Source organism: Puntigrus tetrazona, chromosome 3, assembly GCF_018831695.1.
Source record: "Puntigrus tetrazona isolate hp1 chromosome 3, ASM1883169v1, whole genome shotgun sequence".
NCBI classification, from domain to species: Eukaryota; Metazoa; Chordata; class Actinopteri; order Cypriniformes; family Cyprinidae; genus Puntigrus; species Puntigrus tetrazona.
This window is the reverse complement of record NC_056701.1, coordinates 9,963,902-9,983,699: the sequence shown is the minus strand read 5'-3', so window position 1 is coordinate 9,983,699 and position 19,798 is coordinate 9,963,902. Positions and strand designations below refer to the sequence as shown.

The 19,798-nt window shown below is 36.4% G+C and overlaps 2 protein-coding genes across 5 annotated transcripts; one reads left to right on the top strand and one right to left on the bottom strand.

Annotated features, from left to right (window-relative positions):
* Positions 1–1,061: 1,061 nt before the first annotated feature.
* Positions 1,062–8,328, bottom strand: LOC122341833 (transmembrane protein 114). Its single transcript, XM_043235480.1, has 4 exons — positions 7,992–8,328; positions 7,809–7,886; positions 4,367–4,504; positions 1,062–1,991 (listed from the first exon to the last, which is right to left on the bottom strand). Exons 1-4 carry the CDS (start codon positions 8,167–8,169, stop codon positions 1,759–1,761), a joined length of 627 nt encoding a protein of 208 aa, XP_043091415.1. The 5' UTR covers positions 8,170–8,328; the 3' UTR covers positions 1,062–1,758.
* An 810-nt stretch (positions 8,329–9,138) lies between these two features.
* Positions 9,139–19,249, top strand: mettl22 (methyltransferase 22, Kin17 lysine). 4 transcript variants are annotated; one of them, XM_043235244.1, is made up of 11 exons: positions 9,139–9,193; positions 9,779–9,921; positions 12,590–12,850; positions 12,934–12,974; positions 13,051–13,195; positions 15,027–15,098; positions 16,696–16,749; positions 17,038–17,118; positions 17,303–17,405; positions 18,466–18,634; positions 18,846–19,249. In XM_043235244.1, the coding sequence occupies exons 2-11, from the start codon at positions 9,816–9,818 to the stop codon at positions 18,876–18,878; spliced, it is 1,065 nt and encodes a 354-aa protein (XP_043091179.1). In that variant the 5' UTR covers positions 9,139–9,193; positions 9,779–9,815; the 3' UTR covers positions 18,879–19,249. The 4 variants fall into 4 exon arrangements, with proteins under 4 accessions (XP_043091179.1, XP_043091181.1, XP_043091180.1 ...); XM_043235246.1 differs by having other exon boundaries at positions 9,146–9,337; XM_043235245.1 differs by having other exon boundaries at positions 9,157–9,393.
* The last annotated feature ends 549 nt before the right edge of the window (positions 19,250–19,798 follow it).

Genomic DNA, 19,798 nt, shown 5'->3' with positions numbered 1-19,798 from the left:
GGCACCCGTTCCCTGAAGACCATTAGTTGATGAGCAAATCATGTAATGCTAAATGTCTCCAAAACTCATCTACACCTTGAAGGTGAGTACATTTTAATTTTGGGGTGGACTGCTTCGCAAACTTCATTGTTTTTTATTGTCTGATATCCTTCAGTGTGATATAAACTATTCTCCATTCAAAATTATTTTAAGTGGCATTTTGCTTATTATTTCAATGCAATGTATTATGGCCTTATGAGAAACAACGCGATAATCATAATATAAAATACATATTCAAGACTGCACTGAAAATTAATATCAAACTCACACATCATTTTTCACCCTGTCAAATCCTTACATTAAATTTAAACAGGAAGATTTGCATCCTTTTTTTCGATTTCGATTTCGATATTTAAGCTTAAGCCGATTCTCTTCAAGCCATTCATCATCTCTTGATTTTTTATTTTTTTTTGTATTACGTCTGAGTCACCTCACACAAGCCCAAAATCAATACTTTTCACATCTTAGATAACCGAGATCAAAACATTTGATTAAACCTCCTGACAGTTAATTGAAAAGCATTAATAGCTAAAAGTATATTTTCTACAAGTCCCTCAGTAATTATAGAAATCTATCTGTAAGTCAGTCAGGTTGATTGTAAAATTGCTGTGTAATTTTTCGCAATAAAGCAATGTCTGCCGTCCATTTACAGCATGATTTTATAACAAGCTATCTGTGAGGGACAGGTCCGGCCATCTGGAGAGGCTGAAGCAGCTGCTTTCGTCCATGCAATAGTCACAATATAATTCAGTGAAAATGGAAAGATTTAACATTTTGGCCTTATTAAAACTGTATTACTGTGAATATTTATTTAGCAAGATTTAAGGTCAGGTGGTCAAGTAGGCACACTGCTAGTAACTGTTGAGCTTCATCTTATCTAGGTCTAAATCAGCACTCTACGTGTAAGTCGGCACGCATGTTGGTAATAAATAGTCATCGTTCGCTATAAATTCAATATTGCATATGAAATTTTGCAATATTGCAAAGTTAAAAAGATACAAATGACAACATACAGGGTCAAAACTCTTTTATTGTGACTCAGAAAAATCCCAGAGAGACACAAAGTAATAAACATACAAAATTAACATAATTACAAGTAAAATACAATACACACACACACATATATATGTATATATATATATATATATATATATATATATATATATATATATATATATATATATATACACATATATATATAATACCACCTTAAAAAGATGTTTTACATTTTCATGTTTATTATTCTTATTAGGTCACACTTTATTGCAAGATTCGATTCTTGCCATTAAACAAACCATGACCTCAGTAAACTCCTAATTTGCTGCATAAGAATAGTTAATAAGGTGATTGTTGAATTTATGCATTGTGTGGGTCTAGGATGTAGAATATAGTCATGAAAAATATGCCAATATTGCTATACTGCCAATATGTAATTGCTAATACGAAGCTAGTTAATAATGAGAATCAGTCCCATAACAAAGTGTTTTTTTACTGTTATTATTAACTATTTGATTAGTTTAACTTAGCGGTGGTATTTCTATAATAAATTTCACAAACCTCCCCAGGTAGCCGAGAAACCTGACCCCCGACCTTGCTAAAATTGCACACTGAAATGTACTAAAACATTCATTATCCCTTTAAAATATAAATATGTAAACATCGATTTAATTTTCTTCGTAATCGTCTCCTGTCTTTAGAACGGTTCTGATTCAGAACGCGTCAGTAATCATGTTCTTCCTGATTGGTCAGCTGGCTCACTCTGGCTGAGGTAAGCAGGAACGCCACGGCGGTACAGAGTTCTCCAACAAAAGAGACAGAGGCTAGAATCAGAGACCAGCCAAAGTAAATCTCAATGTCCTCCAGGGTTTTGTGGCCAGAGATGTGCACAGCCTCTTTGAAGGCAGCTGCAGAGTGAGCCATGTAGACACAAATTCCAGCCAATGAGAGAACAGCTGTAAAGAACAGAGCAGAAAGACAGAGGTTTGTAAGACATTCTCCACTGGTTTTAACCTCTAAATTCTTACAATTCTTATCACCTATCATGCAATTCATTGCACCGATACCGGACAGTAATCACACCTGATAAATAGTTACGTTTTTACAATTGTTTTATTTCAAAATGCATTTATTGCAGTCAACTGCTATAAGTGTGCCATACATTTCCCCAATTATACACAACTTGGCATCCCAAGCACCGTCAAAACAGCGGCCCGCTGCATGGGATTGTACCCAAAAACCTAAATTCCTGTTTGCCCTCAGGTCATTCTGTATATAAAAAATATATATATATTGAAGAATGTTGGTAACAAACGATTGACGGTAGCCGCTGTCTTCGATATTATGGGCAAAAAATGAAATAGAAGTCAGTGGCAACTCTTCTTTTCACCCACATTCTGCTTTCGTATTCAACAGAAGAAATACATTTCTAAATGTTTGGAACAACCAGCCATTTTTGGGTGAACTATCAGTATTTGGCAACAGAAGTGCAAGCCAAAATACACAGAGACCGACAACAGAGGTAAAACAAAGGTAAATGGCATTTTGGGATTTGGGTTTCAATTAAAATGCTCTCTTTTTTGCCACACGTCAAGACCCGGATGAGGAAGTAATATCTTAATGATAAGAATAAGGGTGTGATGAACGTTTGGAAATGCATTCTTTTTGTAGTTCTGCTTAATGACACTATAGCGCAGAATCAACATATTTCACCTTTGATAATGTGCTACTTATTTATATTATTATATTACTAATAATATTTTACAATTAGTCAAAACTTAGTTGTAGTTGGACCAGATCGGTTTTTGGGTTTTTTTTGATAGTATATAAATAATTGGGTTGTAAACTCACTTATATGTTCATTTGTGTTGTTTTATTTCTTCTAAAATGTGTAAAATAGTAGAAAATAAGGTGTGTCCAATAAGGTGATTGCCATTTCAATTTAACTTTTTCAATGGAAAGACACATATCGTAATTGAACCTTTTGTTCCGCCGTCTACGCGGCATTGACAGTGAAAGGAGTCTAACGCGGCCCTCCAATGAGTCATTGTACTTAAAAACAATCCATTCGTGCTGGTGCCCTTTTTACTTTAAAAAGCCCATGACGTTTGAGAACCCCTATCATCATCAGAGCCCATCAGTTCCTGCTGGTATCTTAAAGAGGAGGCTGATGAACGATCTTCATGAAATACAGTCTTTTATTGGCTATGATCTGTAAGCTGGTGACATTTAGGGGCATCGCTGCTTAACAATGATTTAATATCAATCTGATTAAGTTCAGAGGCCATATTGGGTTTAGTTGTTGCCATGGCATCTGCAAAGCAACATTTGCTTTCCTCTGTCATAGGTACTGAGTAAATCTTAAAAGAGACAGGCTTTTATCCTGAGAGGGATTTCAAGCGAATCTGTATTTTCTCAAAAAAAAAAAAAAAAAAAAAAACGATGCGGGTAGGTATTCCATTTTAAAACATGAACCAGTGTCTGTGTAAAAGAGCAGCAACAGTTAAACGGGTCCGGATAAAAAAAATGTATTCCAGTGTCGATGCCCCCCCCAAGTCCCCCTTTTTAAAGTTCTATCATGAATAGAACTGTATGCAAAGGAAAAAGCTCTTCCCAAACAGTGAATGTGATTCACGGAGTACAAAATGCTCCTGGATCAATGGCCCTGTTGATCCTGGAACACCATCCCAATCAACCGATCACAATTGAGGGATAAAGGAAAGGTCAGTTTTAGGTTTACACCAAGGGTTAGGTGCTTCTGTACCCTTGCTACTCAGCTATCATTTCACTCTGATTGATTTTAGGGATGAATTATGGGTAGGGTTAGGTTTAGAGCTAGGGATAGGCTTAGGTCTATGTTTTTGGGAGTGGTGATGTTGTTCCAGGATCAATGTAAAATATTGATCCATGAACATGTCTCAGCAAAATCACGACAACATATATATATATATATATATATATATATATATATATATATATATATATATATATATATATGTGTGCTGCTGCGCTTGCATATATATGCCAAGACATGTTAATGGATCGAAAATCTCTTAAAATGCATACAGCTGTTGCAGAAAAATGTATTTCCATGAGCATCTATGGATATTTTATGCTAAATAATATAATACAAACAATACTAAAAAAATGCTAATTTGATCATATGTCTGAAAACTCAATATTGAGACTACATTTTTTGCGCGTGAAGCTTATTCATTACTATCAAAACTGTCCAGAGCTCCAGATGCTCTGTCAAGCGAGATGTTGGCAAAATAAATATTCACGCCACACACGAAGATCAATCAGACGTAAAAGCGAGAGTGACGCTCACCGCCGAACAGAAGCAGCACTCCGGTCAGGAGGAGCAGCAGGTAGGCCCGCGCCAACATACTGATGAAGCCCAGCATTCCTCCGATAAACAGCACGATCACACTGAGAGGCAGCAGGACGATGAACGTTCCCTGCATGTCTGGAAAGAGAAGTGATCTGGATGCGTCACGGTCCCGCTTGATTCATGATGATTTTTTCCACTCGTGGTGTCCAGTCTTTGTCATGCAAATTGGACTAATTTGAAAATCGCTACTTTTATGTTCGGCGCAACAAACCATCACAGCCTGACCATTGGGGCAATCGTGAAAAATCGGTGTGTTTCTGGGGCGTTAAGTTGGAATTGACCCAATTAATTTTTTCTACTTTTGCTAAAACTTTTGTGGCGTTGAAAAGCTTTTGTTTATTCATTCTGAATGGTAATCAGCGAGACTAATCAGCATCAGTTGAAAGCTTTATGTAATGATATTTGTTCCTCATTGTGTGATGAGAGGCATTGTGTGAAGTTGCCATTTGTGACACAGTTTCCCCAAATGCAAGCAGCAGCTGCCGGCGTTCTTGGCTGTTTCGATGTTACGCTTTTAAAATATGAGGTCGTATATGAAGGTATTCATGTACAATAAGAATATTTCGCCATGCCACTCATTCACAGGCTTTCTAACCACTGGGTTCATAATGACTTAAACCTGTGTTCTTTGAGCAGCCCAGTAATAATATATTAGCCGATCGTTTTTAAAGGAAACAGCTGGAAGCCGGCCTAGGAGCTGCAGGTGAGTGAACGCGAAAAGCTCGTTTGACTTTCTTTGTGTAGACTGCGGTCAAAAGGCAGCTTTTGAGACTTTGTGAGTACTGTACTATTCTCTTATTAATCTCTTTTTTTTCAGATACATACGTTTACAATATGTAGACGATTACCGTACGTATGTTAATAAATGAGAGGTTTTGCATGACGAATGCATACATTTATTTATGTATCTAGATGGGGATTTTTTGTTTGTTTGTTTTTTAAGAAATTCATATTTTTATTAAACAAAGATGCACTGAATTAATTGTAAAGTGGCAGTAAATTTGTGGCAAGTAATTTCTACTGTTACAAAACATGTAACATAAATTTAGAGTGTTCTATTTTATCTAATAATTCTGAAATTGGAAATGTTTCTTGAGCACATTACAATGCTCATGTGTTTTTGTTTGTGTGTTCACAGGAATACATAATATTTAAATGTACTATTTTTGACTAAATATGACCTGGTGAGCAAAAGAAACTATTTTAAATTGTATTATATATTGTATTTGCCATAAATTGTACACTAAATAAATAATCATCATTATTTATCTACATAGGCCCTATTTATATAATTGATGTAAACATACACATTTTATATTGCCGAACATGCCGACATTATTGGAGACCGGAGTTTGTATTGATTTGTGGGTTTTAAAAAAAAAAGAGGCACAGTCCTTGTGCATCTATTAAGCATTAAGATAAAAGATAGCACAGCAAGTTCAAGGTGATGGATTTTTTAATGGCTTCATTATGGACCACAAAAAGCTGTTAGTCATGATGGGATGTGAAGGAGACCTTATAGGAGACATTTTTGTTGTAATGTATGAATTTATATGCACTTATATTGAAAGACAGCATTTTTTCGCTTGTTGATTGACTCCGAGAATAGTCTGCTTTTTAAGTTAATGCAAAGCCCAATTCAAATTGCTGGGCTCCATATTGACATGTTTGGACATTTTCCGCAAAGAAACGCAACAGGCAGCGCAGACAGTGACGACGGGCTGTCATTGACAATCAAGTCAAAGATCACACTGTCATATTATAATCAGGCCGGCTATTATTTTCATTCTGGAGCAGTCACAATATGTCCGTCCGTAAAGTGATTGAATCGGACAGGCGCATCTCCTGATTCTGCACTATTTTTGGGGCAGCAATAAACATTTTGTTGACCGTAAGGTGTTTCTTTGACCAGTTCTCCAAAGGTTTACCTTTCAGGAGAACGATCCAGCGCGGATGCAGGGAAAGAAATATCGAACTAGCTTCGGGGGGGAATTCAGCTAAGCCTTGTGCAGCGGCCACTATCTAATCAAAGCAGCATCGTGGCAACCCAGACTTATTGAGTCTATTGTTCAAAGCGCAACAGAAAGCTAATCCAATCGAGCCAGTTTAAGGGTCCTGAATCTGAGATAATCTCGGTTTTACAACCTCATTACAGTCCTTTGTGGCAGGTACAAATAATGTTACAGGTGTCGCGCGTGTGAATTTTAAAATGCAGATTCGGTGCCTTGAATGACTCAGGCAAGAGTGTTATTTGATTGCGCGCGATGCACGAGCTGGATTCTTTTGTGTCTCAATTTCGTTCGCTTTTCTTAATGGCCTTTCCACGGTCGTCAGTGCTATGAATTATTAACACTTTTTGCGAGCCGCAAATGCAATCGTGCATTTATTGGCTCGTTTTAAAACAAAATAAACGGTTCCCGGTGATTTTTTGGCACTAAAAAAGACGAGAATTTTGGAGTGATGTCGAGCGTCTGCGCAGGTTATGAAATTATGTTGGGGGGAAGAAAAATTAAAACAAAGGAAATAATTTTTGGGGGTGTGCTGGCAGGTGGCCCGCAAATAATAGAGGAAAAACACATGCCATGGTTCAGTGTGGTGCACTTTCACAGCTGTTTCTGCCCTCTGATTGAAGAATGTTTCCATGACAATCCAAAGATAATAGGGCAACGGCAAAGCTTTGGTCCTTGTTCTCATATCTACATATTTTAATTTAAATTATGCAATATATTAATGCAGATATATCTATATTCCTTTAGTTTGCAGCACGCGTTCTGCTATCATAGATGCATTTAAAATGACTTTTCAAACTTTTTATTTTATTTAAAAACTTCGGGAATGGGGGGGGAAAGATGCTAAAGTACTGAGGAATCTCTTTTAATATTGGAATTATTACCGCTGCTTTATTCGTTGTGACATTGCCGAAATATATCTTATGGGGCTGCGGGCTGTGAAGTGCAAACAGGTAATAAACGCTCTGACTTCCTGCCGCTGTGTCAAGCTTCACTCCTCTGATAATCATAAATGAGAGAGTTTTGTTCAGCTGAGATACGACACAGAAAGTGCGCGGTTTCGGTTGAATGATAATTTTAAAAACATAGAAATACAATTAAAATAAAATAAAAAAGTTTGTGAAGTTTTTATCTATTTTTAATCTAATTTACAGAACAGTTATAAGTCCAATAAAATGCATAATTTTATTGTATATCAGATACTTTATAAAAACCTTGCAAATAAATATTTAAACATTGAAAGAATAAAACACAGAGCACATATAGCCTATAAAACCACACAAAAGAGCTTTAAACTGAACAGATCACATACTATGAATAGTCTACTACAAATATGAAATATGAGGATGACAGGACACATGGGGGCTTACTTAGTATCTGCCTCTGCGATTCTGATACGTTTCTTCCCGCTCCAAAGGGATTCATGAACGGCCAGCATTGGTTATGAACTGCGAACAGAGAACAGGCTAACTTCACACACCTGCACGGAAACCTCACGCGTTAAAAACGAACGTCAAGCCGCGCGTCAAACGCAAGTAAGTAAAGGGACTTACAGTTACAAGTCCTCCACAGTCCAGAATGGGAGCTCAGAGACACGGAGGAACTGTTTTCTCTCTTAGAAGTGTCAATGATGTACCAAAAATCGGTTCCGATCGCCAGAACGAGACCGACAAAGCTGAGGACACCAAAGGTGGCCACGAAACTGGCCAAACCCGTGAAAGTGATTTTCATTTTGTCTGAATGTAGTGTTTGAAGAGAAACCCCTCGTTCTTTAGTGCTTTGCGTGCTGTTCTTTCCCTCAGCGCTGCCCTTCTGGAAACCCCTCGCTGGATGCTGTGCTGTTTATCTATTAACCGCTATTGAAGGGCGCTTTTACCAAAAGAGGGCAGTATGGTCCTCTCTCTCTCTCTCTCTCTCTCTCTCTCTCTCTCTCTCTCTCTCTCTCTCTCTCTCTCTCTCTCTCTCTCTCTCTCTCTCTCTCTACAAATAAATACCACTGGTGATTAAAAACCACAAAGCGTGATTAGTTATAGTCGCAATTGCTACAGATGCTATCGTCCCCCTTCTCTCATTAGCATGCATACCTTTGTTTGTTTTTATCAGATGATTACCACAGGGACCGCTAAATTAGTTTGATCGTAGTCTTTCACGTCAGATGTCAATGTACGATGAAAAAAAAATTATAATAAAATCTAATAATAATAATAGTTTCAGCATTTTTAATCATGCTTAGAAATAATAGCAGCACAGTATGAGTTAAAAGCTTTTTTCTTACAAAGTCCTTTTGACGGCAATTGTTTATAATTCATTAACGAAATTATTATTGCTGTGGTTTTATTCGTGTAAATAATAAACGTGGGAAACATTTAATAATAATTAATATCGTTTCGTTTGTGATGTGCCAAATAATAAAATAACATTTATAAAAATATAAGTTGACATGTGGAGTCATTTAAATTCATAATAATTATTGTATATTTAAAATAACAGCAATAATAAAGTATTACAATGAATTGAATAATATAAAAAAATAAATACTGTTAAAATAGTTTATATAAATATGTACAATTGTATTTCAACGTGAACAAAAGAAACTCAAAATAATTAATACAGCAAATGCATTCATACCGTATACCTGTGTGTCATGCGCCTTTCTTACGTTGGAACTGTTTTCAGAGTGGTGTTACGCACACGGTCTGCTTTTAATGTAACACTCACGCAAGTCTCGTAAGCTGCGATATAACCTTTCTTGGAGGTATCTTGTCATATCGTTGCGCTCTTATTTTAGTATGATTTAATACTCTTGGTCTACACTACATAAAAAATATGTAAACTCAGATAGTCGGTAAATATTGTCAGCTCTTTGCCCCAAAGCTGATTACTACTACGAGACTGCGAGGTACGAAGATACTGCAGACTAGAGTGTGTAGGTCTAGTGAGCTGCTTACCTATACGGTACTAAACTTTCTAAACCAAAGTTGTAATTCCCAGTTAGCCGATTTACGTTACCACGTTTAAGGGTTTAGTTATATTTAGTTATTTTTGCTGCGAGAAAGTTTGTAGGGAACGATCAGAAAGAAAGTGGCTTTTGAGTTACAGAGAAGCGTATGGCCACGCCCACTTGCATATATTATTATTAAAAGATTATAATAGCTTTCAGTGGTTCCCGAACAAAAGCCAAGCGTTCATTTTAAGTCGTCTTAAACGTAACTTATAGAGAAGTTCTCTCATAGCTTCCCAAGCCAAATTTATCATAATTTCTCTTTAGTGCGTACGGACGTCGTAATGCATTTAAGAAGGAGAGTGAGATGAATATGAATGAAATTGCTCTATTTCCCAGAGCTGCGTCCTTGATAGAGTGCCATGCAGACTTGGCCATGGACCAGGTCACATTTAGAAGTGACACTGTTCTGTCTGATGTGCACCTGCTGACACCAAACTCTTGCCATCTCATGAAGAGACTAAACAGCGTAGGACAGCCAGGTAAGGAGAGCTGGAAGATACCTGCCTGTGTTCGAAATGAATACTAATTGCTTACTGCAGGGCTTTTACTCAGCAAGGATCATTTAATGCGGTGAAGATTAGCAATGACTGTCGAAAATTCAGTTTTGTGTCAGGAATAAATGTGTACATTTTGAACTATTTATGCATTCTGTACACAGGGATAATATACTGCACTTACAAATGTTAGTATACTTTTAGCTATAATCAGTACACCATGATTCTTTTTTCTTTCTCTCTCTCTCTCTCTCTCTCTCTCTCTCTCTCTCTTTAGATATCTATAGATAGATATGCATTTATGTATCTATCTATTGATATATATGGATATAGTTTATATGTGATTTTATACAATGGTTCAGCAAAAAGGTTGTCAATTTCGCAAAGAATATATTACCTTTAAAGCCCTAACAGTATTGTTGCGCATCTCAGAGCAACACATCTGTGCTTAGTTTCTGAATTGAATCCATGTTTTGAGGGACTCATGTGTACCACTGATTCAAAGCACCATTCATTAAGAGAGCCATTTACCAAATTCCTGAATTAAACAAATCGATTGAAAACGTTTACCGTTATCTGTGAGGAGATTTTTTTATTTAGTATCATTTGATGAATTATAATAAATACAAAATTAAAGGTGTAGTTCATCAAAGAAAATTCCCTCCAAAGACTATAAAATCCCCTAAAGACTGGTGTAGCAAAGCTGTTTAGGTCACCAGGGCTGCAATGTTTCTCAAAGTATCTTTGGCTGTTGTAGCATCATCATAGCAGAATGCATAATAGCATAATGTTTGCATAATCCTTTTTTTTAATTATATATATATATATATATATATATATATATATATATATATAGTATATGTGTGTGTATATATATATATATATTATATATATATATATATATATATATATATATATATATATATATATATATATATATATATATGTATATATATATATATATATATATATATATATATATATATATATATATATATATATATATGTGTGTGTGTATATGTATATATAAAATGTATTTCTCTTACTTGACACTTAGTTTTGGCATGTTTATAAATGACATAATTTCAAGGCAGTATTCCATATTAAACATTAGAGAGTCGTTATTGGCTTTCCATGTGTGACTTAAGTATTTATAAAATGGCTGTCAACCATTCCCAGTATACATAGGTGTGACCTTTATAAGGCTATTATCCTTCTAAATTTATCTGCATATCGAGATAGATAGATGTATATATAAAGTATAGGATTTATTATGTGGGCAAACTGTACAATAAACAGCAATTTCTGGAAATGTAAACGCTATTTTCCTTTTTCTGCTGTGTTCCTGGTCGATAATGCCCAGCCTCACAACATTTATCAGCGCAAGGTCAGGGTCTAAATACATGGAAAGCAATGCTGGGTGGCCTATTCTGTTCCTTAAACCCCTGATGTGACCACGAGCGCAGCTGCATAGCCTGTGATTCATTATCCTCACCAGAGCAGCCAGGCTCAAATGAAGCTGAAATTATAGCATACACGACCTGTCACTGTTCTTAGAAAAACAAAAAGAGCAAGATTTTGAACACTTTAGATGAGGTGACCTTTACAACGCTAGACTGGAGCTGACACTGTAAAACTGAGCCTTACGGTTGTGCTCTTGAATAATAAGATGCATGCTGTGCGGACTCCATCAGCCACAAATCACAATTTTAAACTTTTGATAAAGTTCTGTGCCCATTCTTTCTCTATCAATGTGACTTTAAAGGGGTCATCGGATGTCTGTTTTCCAAGTTGATTTGATTCTTTAGGGTCTTAATGAAAATTCACACACTTTGGTTAGAATTTCTCAATGTTGGTGTAAAAAACACCTCTTTTATTCTGTCACAGGTCTATTTTCAGCAAGCCGTTCTAGTCAATGTTGCTTTAAATGCTAATGAGTTTACCCCTCTCTCCCGTGGAGCGGTGAGCAGACTTCAGCACATTATTAGGAAAGGTGATTTTAGGAAAGAAGATTCACAACAGCCCTTATACTCACTTTTTGTGTAGATGAAGCTGGATCACAAATAATTTGTGTGAACAGAGCCGCGTTTAGGCAGAAAAGGATAGGGAGGGATAAGATCTCTGGGATCAGTGAGATGTTTTTGAAATAGATTAATATTTATATTTTAAATTGATCAAAAGTGTTAGTATAGATATCACTGGTGTAATTAAAGATTTTTATTTTGAATAAATAAACTTCTTCTGAATTTTGCGTTTCTCAAAGTACACTGAAAAAAAATCCTTGCTAACATTATAAATGGACCTCGGGGGAAAAACATTTGAAAAGTATAATTTATATTACTCTCTTAGGTAAAGCATACAGATAAAACTGCTTAATCAATACCTTTTTATCAGCACCGCGAAGAAATCCATCTAAATGATGTAAAGACTCTTTTCTTAGAAACTAAATTGATGATCCTGTCAAAGGCAGACTCGTGCATGGTCATTACTAATAAAGAGTAGGCGGAAATCTGCTAAAGAGCCGCTCTCATTCTGTCCGTCACAGCCACGTTTCATTACTTCATTACAGCTGACTCGACATCTGCACGTCTGCCGTTACATCAGTAACACCTTTGTATGTTTTCTGAAAATGGATTTGCATCTGTATGTCCAGTCTTCACTTCGAAGTTCAGGATTCTGCGGGACTCCAATGGGAAGGACTCGAGCAGCCTGTCTCCTGTCCGTGAGAGCACAGACGCGTCGATTGTCCCTCGGGATGAAGATGGGGACCTGGATGTGGTCAGGAGGCCCAGAAACAGCAGCTGTAACAGGAATGCAGTATGTCCCATTATCCTAAGCCAATCCACGGCAACCCTGACCGACGAGGAGGATGATTCTGAGGAGGAGGATGGTGCCCGTGAAATCATTAAGATCGGTGAGGGCTGCGTTAGAGGTGTGTGTTAATTAATGGATCTGTTCTGTAACATTGTAACACGATATCAAATGTGTTTCAAACAGAGCATACTATGGCGACGCCTCTGGAGGATGTAGGGAAGCAGGTGAGGACAGGGGACGAAGGGTGATCGAATCTACTTCTACATCTGCATTGTTCGGAGTTGTCGTTTGTCGTTGCAGATCTGGCGTGGTGCTTTCCTATTGGCCGATTTCATCCTGGCACGAGCAAACATGTTCAAAGGCGCCACTGTCCTTGAGCTTGGAGCTGGAACAGGACTAACCAGTATTGTCGTGGCAATGGTGGCCAAAACGGTGTACTGCACAGGTGGTGATGTGGTTGAGGTTTTATTATTACATTGTTTTATTGTTGTCATTTAAAAGAAATTGTGCGTTTATAACTTCAAATCAGCAAAAAATAGGTAATAATGCATCGGAGATGGTCCATGGTGATGATCTTCTTGCTACTAGTTATTTAATGTATAAAATCTATGATAGATAGATAGATAGACAGACAGACAGATAGATAGATAGACACACAGATAGATAGAAATTTAAAAATTGCATTAATATTTCGCAATATTACTGTTCTTATTGTATTTTTGATCAAATAAATGCAGCATTGGTGGGCATAAGAGACTTTATATATATATATATATATATATATATATATATATATATATATATATATATATATATATATATATATAACTATATATAATTAATTGTGTATTATTTATTTTTCCACAAAATTGTAAATTAATGGTGATGCTGTGATTACTATGCTTGTTTGTTTTTTTTTGTCTTAATGATTTCTGCCATTTCAGCCATTAGCTTTTTTTCCTGTAAGTTTCTTTAACACAGCCTGGTATAAAGAAGGAAGATCTTCTTGTAGAGCTCTGTCTTTGGCATGATTAGATCGATGTCCTCAGACCAGCGGAAGCAGATAGAGCTGTCATTTTAAAGAGAGAGAAAAGCGCATGAAAAGGCAATAAAAGACCGCTTTATCTTCAAAGCGCCTCTCCGTAACGGTCCGCGGCCACAGAAGAAATACACATTACACAGGCTCGTAGATATTACACCCAGATGTTATTCACAAGAGACTTTTGCTGTGCGCAGCATTATTGTGTTATTCATAAACGGGTGTTTGTGTCTGCGTTGTGTATGATAGCAGGATACGGACAAAAGCTGTTTCTGGAGTGTTTGAGAGAGAGAGAAACATTGATCTGTATCGTAGCGTAGTAGACTGGAACGGCTAGTGGTTTGATTGCTTTGTGCGGATGGTGTCACAGTATTCATTAACACATTCACTCCTGTGAGATTTGTGCCGGGCCCTTTCTATTATTTCGCTCTGCCACTCTGAACCACTAGATTATGATGAAAAACTAATTTGATAAATATACAGTACACATCAGAAGGAATTGTTTCTGCAAATCAGGCATGAGCTGGATTAAAAGACAAACACATAGCACAGATATAAAAAAATGATCATTATTTATTTTTCCGATAACCAGTTAATGACCATTATGTAATTATGAAAATACAGCGTTGAAATCTGAAATATTGTATATGAATCCTATTTGAATTTTCATTAAAACATTATAAATGTACAAATTTATGCGTAAAACTATGGAAAATGAGCATGCACAATTGAATATCTAATATTGGCTGTTAAAATAGGGAGGAAAAAAATACGACATTATTGTAGGTCATAACCATTATGGTAACCTGTATGCCTATTGGGATAAATGCTAAAAACATATGTGATGTACATAGAACATTTACATCTATCATCAGAAAAGACGATAAGTAGAATTCATTTCCACAAAAAAAAATGACCAAACTTTATTACACCTGATTTAGTCTGTTTAATTTCACACTAATAATACTTGAACACATTAACATGACAGTGTTATGCAACTCTCACATAATGAGACACTAATTTGTTTTCGGTCTCATTCAGGATAGTAATGTCATCTCTTATAATGTCTCTTCTTAGCAGTCTTTTTAGCCTGCGCCAGTGTGTGAATTAGTCGCAGTACATTACGAAACATTTCAGTTTCCGTGATTGGCTTCAGAAAATAAATGGCTTGTTTTGGATGGATGAAGGGACGTTTTGCCGTTAGCTCGCTAAATGAAAACATCTTTGTGTTTTGCAGATGTTGGTGACGACCTTCTGAGCATGTGTCAGAGAAATGTGACTCTGAACAAGCAGCACTTTGAACCCCAAGGTAAACATTAACACCATATCAAGATGTGTCATAAAGAAGGAGCAGCAGGGTGCCTGTGTGTGTGTGTGTGTGTGTGTGTGTGTGTGTGTGTGTGTGTGTGTGTGTGTGTGTGTGTGCTCCTCCATTCTGTGCCACCGGAACAGTGTATACAAGCCAGTTCTTCCGTGAAGTACAGTTTGAATTTAACATAGCAGGACTGTGAAAAAAGCTTGTGAAATAACGGTTCCTATGAAAATATTTTTTCCTCAGTTCATAACCGATTCATGTACTTGATCGGGGCTACAACTGGAGTGTTTGTCTGGATGTTCTCCATAATGTCCGGTGATAATATATAATACTTATTTTCTAAAGAAATCGATTGCTAAATTGCTAAAGTCAACACTGAGGTGGTTATTGAGGCTTTCTGAGTGGTTCTGCTTTTCGAGAGCTCATCCTCGAGGCTTGAAGGTATTCTGGGTAGGCTTGCTCTCCTCATTTGGGAGATAACGTTCCCACTGGGACTACTAGCTGTAGGTTGTAAGATCTTAGTGAAGTGGTGTTTTGACACAGAATGTGACACTGAACTTGACTCATCTCTCTTGAGAGTTTAGTATGGTAGGGTACATGGCAATGTTAATGTGTTTGTTCTTGGTTTGAATGTGCAAGTTCTGATACATCCACGAGCATGCAAGAAATACATATAACAAGCATGAAATAACACCCATATCATACATGATCTCCCTGTGGCAGATCGATACAGGTGGAGCTGGGGAGGGTGGAGGGTTTCTGAAGTGTGCTGCAAACTGCTACAGCAAGCACTAGCCAAGTGTTTGAATGTTGAGCAGCAGCTGATACAAAAAGAACCAATCAGCTGCTATGATTATAATGATGTGATGATATTTCATGACAGAACTTCATGCATTTATTAGACTAAACTCAAACATTATGCTGACTTGAACTACGTAAGTCTTGCAATGAAGCCTTGTTAGAGCTGCTTTTGGATTTGCAGAATTTGGATTTGATCAAATTTGCATCATAATAATGTTATTTTCCTGTTTATTACTGTGAAGCTGTTTTAAGACAATCTTTGTTTTATAAAGCTTTATAAAAACCAAGGTGATTAGACTTGATTGAACTTTTATCAGTCTAATAACCCTCAAATTCGTAATCATAAGCTGTGTTGAAAAGCCATTTTAGAATAGAATAGAATTTTAGTTTAGGTTGATGTATTATATATATATATATATATATATATATATATATATATATATATATATATATATATATATATATATATATATATATATATATATATATTTTTAGTTTTTTATCTGTTTTTTGTGTGTTTTAAACCTGCTGTGCACAAGTGACACTCTATGAGCTCAATCATTCACGCACGTTCTCAGTCTAAGAAATATAAAAAGTCTAAATTTCAACATCATCATAAGTCTGTCAGGTAAGACGTAAGCTCACTGATGTAATCCAAACCGTCTGCCATTTTATTTAACCCATAGCTCATGGTAGGAGGCTTCCGTAATGCTTTTACTAATGGATTTCCCACAAATTTGATGTTATTTTTCTTTCCCTCGTCTTGATTTCCCTTCCATACATCCAACAGAAAGCGAAATAAGAGTGCGTCAGCTGGACTGGATGGCAGACGAATTGTGCACAGGTAAGAATTAAAGGAGAATCAGGCGCGAGTTGCTAATTGGTGTGGTTTCGAGCCACATTCGAGATCGTAACGCAGCCAGTTACGCCTATTAGAGCCGCGCATTTTCCTCACCTCCTGTTGAATCCATTTGTAAGTGGGAAGTAGAGTCTACGTGAGGGCAGCTGACGCAGTATAATGCGCAGGGCTTCCTCACACTCATAATACCTTGGAGGCTGACTTGTGAAATAGGTCTTATGAAAGTCAACGTGCGGTCGTCGTCTCATTTCCCTGCATTTCAACTCTCCCCAGACGCTGATTTGGAGTTCTGCTGGACTGACGCAGAAATAGCCGACTTACACGATAATACCACTTTTGTGATCGCCGCAGATGGTAAATTTGCAAAGAGCGCTCTCCATAATTATACAATGAACCCACTGCCTTAAAAACCGCCACAGACTGGAGAGCCTATTAACATAATGAATGAATAGATGAAGGCGCTCTCAGCAAGCGCGATGAAAGCCTGAATTGCATTAATTTGTTACTTGTTAAGGATGTTTTTGCACTTCGCCTTCAGTGTGTTATGACGACGATCTTACGGATGCTCTGTTCAGAACGTTATACAGACTTGCGAGCAACATGCGGCACCCCAGCACAACCTACATCTCCATAGAAAAGAGGTTAGAACGGCCTCACTGAGACATTCAGGTCACAGGCACATGTGCTTGCAGCTTATTTATGAGCATTAACATTCATCATTGTTACATTGTTAGTGTCGACGGTAATGAATCGAAACAATAGTGTAATTTACTTTTAAAATATTAGTACATAAATAAGCTTGTATATATTAGTGAGAACGTTAAATGCAAATAGTAGCTGTTATATCATTTACTTGATAAAAGTATACGTTAAATGAGTTAAGGTTGAAATAATTGGCACATACAGTCATACCAACATTTAATCAGCCACCTTCGACATTCATCACAGTTTATTCTCTGTAGTTAAGTGTTAATTAAGTATAAGAACAAATTCATTTTGATCATTTCAGATTACTTTGATAGAAAGGTAGGCAGCGAATTAGCTTGAATAGCTGTCAGGGTTACAAAAATAATGGCTTTATTCGAAGATTTGGCACCGTAACGTTACTGTAGTGCCATTTTGGATGGCTTTCGATGCCTTCAATCAACACACATGGTTCTGTGTTAGACGCAGTGGAATACTAGATACTCTGTATTTTAGATTTTTTTGACAGTTTAGTACATAATGAAATAAATACGTTTGTATTTTATATTAGGGAAAAACATTACTATAGTATAAGAAATTATCTGCTGTTACGTACGTTGCCTGAAAAAATATTTAATCAAATTTATGTACAATAATTAGCAAATAAAAAGAATTATACATATAAATTAGGAAGAACAAGCCTAAAAAGTGTTTTATTTTAAAACATTTGAAATTAAGAATAAAATTAGTACATAAATACAATTTAAAGACACTGACATGATATAATATTACATTTTTGTTTTCTTGAATTTTAAATATATATTTTTTTAAAGCAATTACATTCAAATTCATTCAAATAAAACTATTTAATAAATCAATTAAAGAACACATCGTTTTAATATAAGAACATATTTGCTATTATGTGCGGTTATTCTCAATTTGTCCATAGCCTTAAGGACGATGATTTTAGGGCCTCGACCTTTTGTTCCATCTTGATGCTTTCAATATTTCCTGCAGATTCAACTTCACGCTAAGACACATGGACGTGTCCTGCGAAGCTTATGATCACTTCCGCCACTGCCTAGACCAGTTACAGCAGATGACAGATGGGAAGATGAATTTCACGGTAGAGCCCGTGAAGAGCTCCTTTCCTCAGTTCTTGCAGTATGAAAGAGTGGAACAGCTGGTGAGGAGAACATGTCTGTGTTTATTTGCTCAGTAAATAATACCCATTCAAGCGTTTCTTTGAAAATTGCTTCATGTACAATGGTAGTCAAACGCTTTGTTAGCTCTGATCCCCTCGAGCGCGCTCTTCTGACTGCCTTTAGGGGGAGCTGTTCATTTTAGTTTTCTGATTACCAGTGTTCAACAAATGTTATGTATTCTCTCCTCTGCAGGAACTTTGGAAGGTGACGGCAGAAAGACTGTAACAAGTAGCGCCGAAGGTTTTTATGTTACCCCGTAACACCAGGATTTATAATATTTGCAGAAACAATCTTGTTTTATTTAAATATAAGTCCTTAGTTTGATTTTAAGTTAGCTTGAAATGTATTTATTAAAGGCTTTGATTTCGCTTTTTCGTTGAAAATTGGTTCTAATGTATGTTTTGCTGTGACCTGCTTGAATTGTTAGCGTCAGAATTTTTTTAAAGGATCATTGGGAGAGGCTTCGAATAAAGACTATCGACGTTTTACGAAAATTTGGGGTAGTATATTATTACCTGCCTAAGAGCATGCATTACTAGACCTGTAGATCTTTGAGGATCTGTGTGTTTTCATTAAATGAATTATGCTTGAGCTCACATGTTGGTGGATGCATATTTTCTTAACTAATAAAACGGTTTGGGGAAAATGTGCAGCAACGCAGAGGTGAGGCGGCTGAATGTTATTGGTGTGTATCCTACTCTGAGCACTAGGGTGTGCAAGAGATGAGAGAGGGATTGTCCATGAAGCTATTCGATTTCTAAAGGAACCTAGCACCTAGACTTGTTTCGTGGTGTTTCGATTTAAGTTAATTCATTAAAATGTAAAATAAACTTAAAATGTAGGTAAACTCAAAGCGCATATTTCCTCCAAACAATTAAATGCTTCTTTGCATTTACATAAAACAAGCTATTTCTGTGTGCACTCTTACTGTAACATTTACAGTAGGGGAGATATGAAGTACTCACAAAACACTCGAGGGTGGGCTGTTAAGAAGCGTTTAATTGGTTGTACATAATAAACAAACACGAATCACGAGTAAACAAAATGAGGGAATGAATATGACTCAAGCAGCATGCATTAAAAAGAAAATAAAACAATTAGCGTACACAAAATAATGACAAATGACAATTACGGAAATATATAAA

What these genes read in the sequence shown, in the direction of transcription:
- mettl22 (XM_043235243.1), top strand. Translation starts at nt 9,747, where the DNA reads ATGAATATGAATGAAATTGCTCTATTTCCCAGAGCTGCGTCCTTGATA. An exon ending in GGCAGACGAATTGTGCACAG is followed by an intron (nt 16,750 to 17,037) that starts GTAAGAATTAAA and finishes AACTCTCCCCAG; the next exon opens with ACGCTGATTTGGAGTTCTGC. An exon ending in TTTTGTGATCGCCGCAGATG is followed by an intron (nt 17,119 to 17,302) that starts GTAAATTTGCAA and finishes CTTCGCCTTCAG; the next exon opens with TGTGTTATGACGACGATCTT.
- LOC122341833 (XM_043235480.1), bottom strand. Translation starts at nt 8,169, where the DNA reads ATGAAAATCACTTTCACGGGTTTGGCCAGTTTCGTGGCCACCTTTGGT. An exon ending in ACTGTGGAGGACTTGTAACT is followed by an intron (nt 7,887 to 7,991) that starts GTAAGTCCCTTT and finishes CTCTGTTCGCAG; the next exon opens with TTCATAACCAATGCTGGCCG. An exon ending in ATCGCAGAGGCAGATACTAA is followed by an intron (nt 4,505 to 7,808) that starts GTAAGCCCCCAT and finishes TTCTCTTTCCAG; the next exon opens with ACATGCAGGGAACGTTCATC.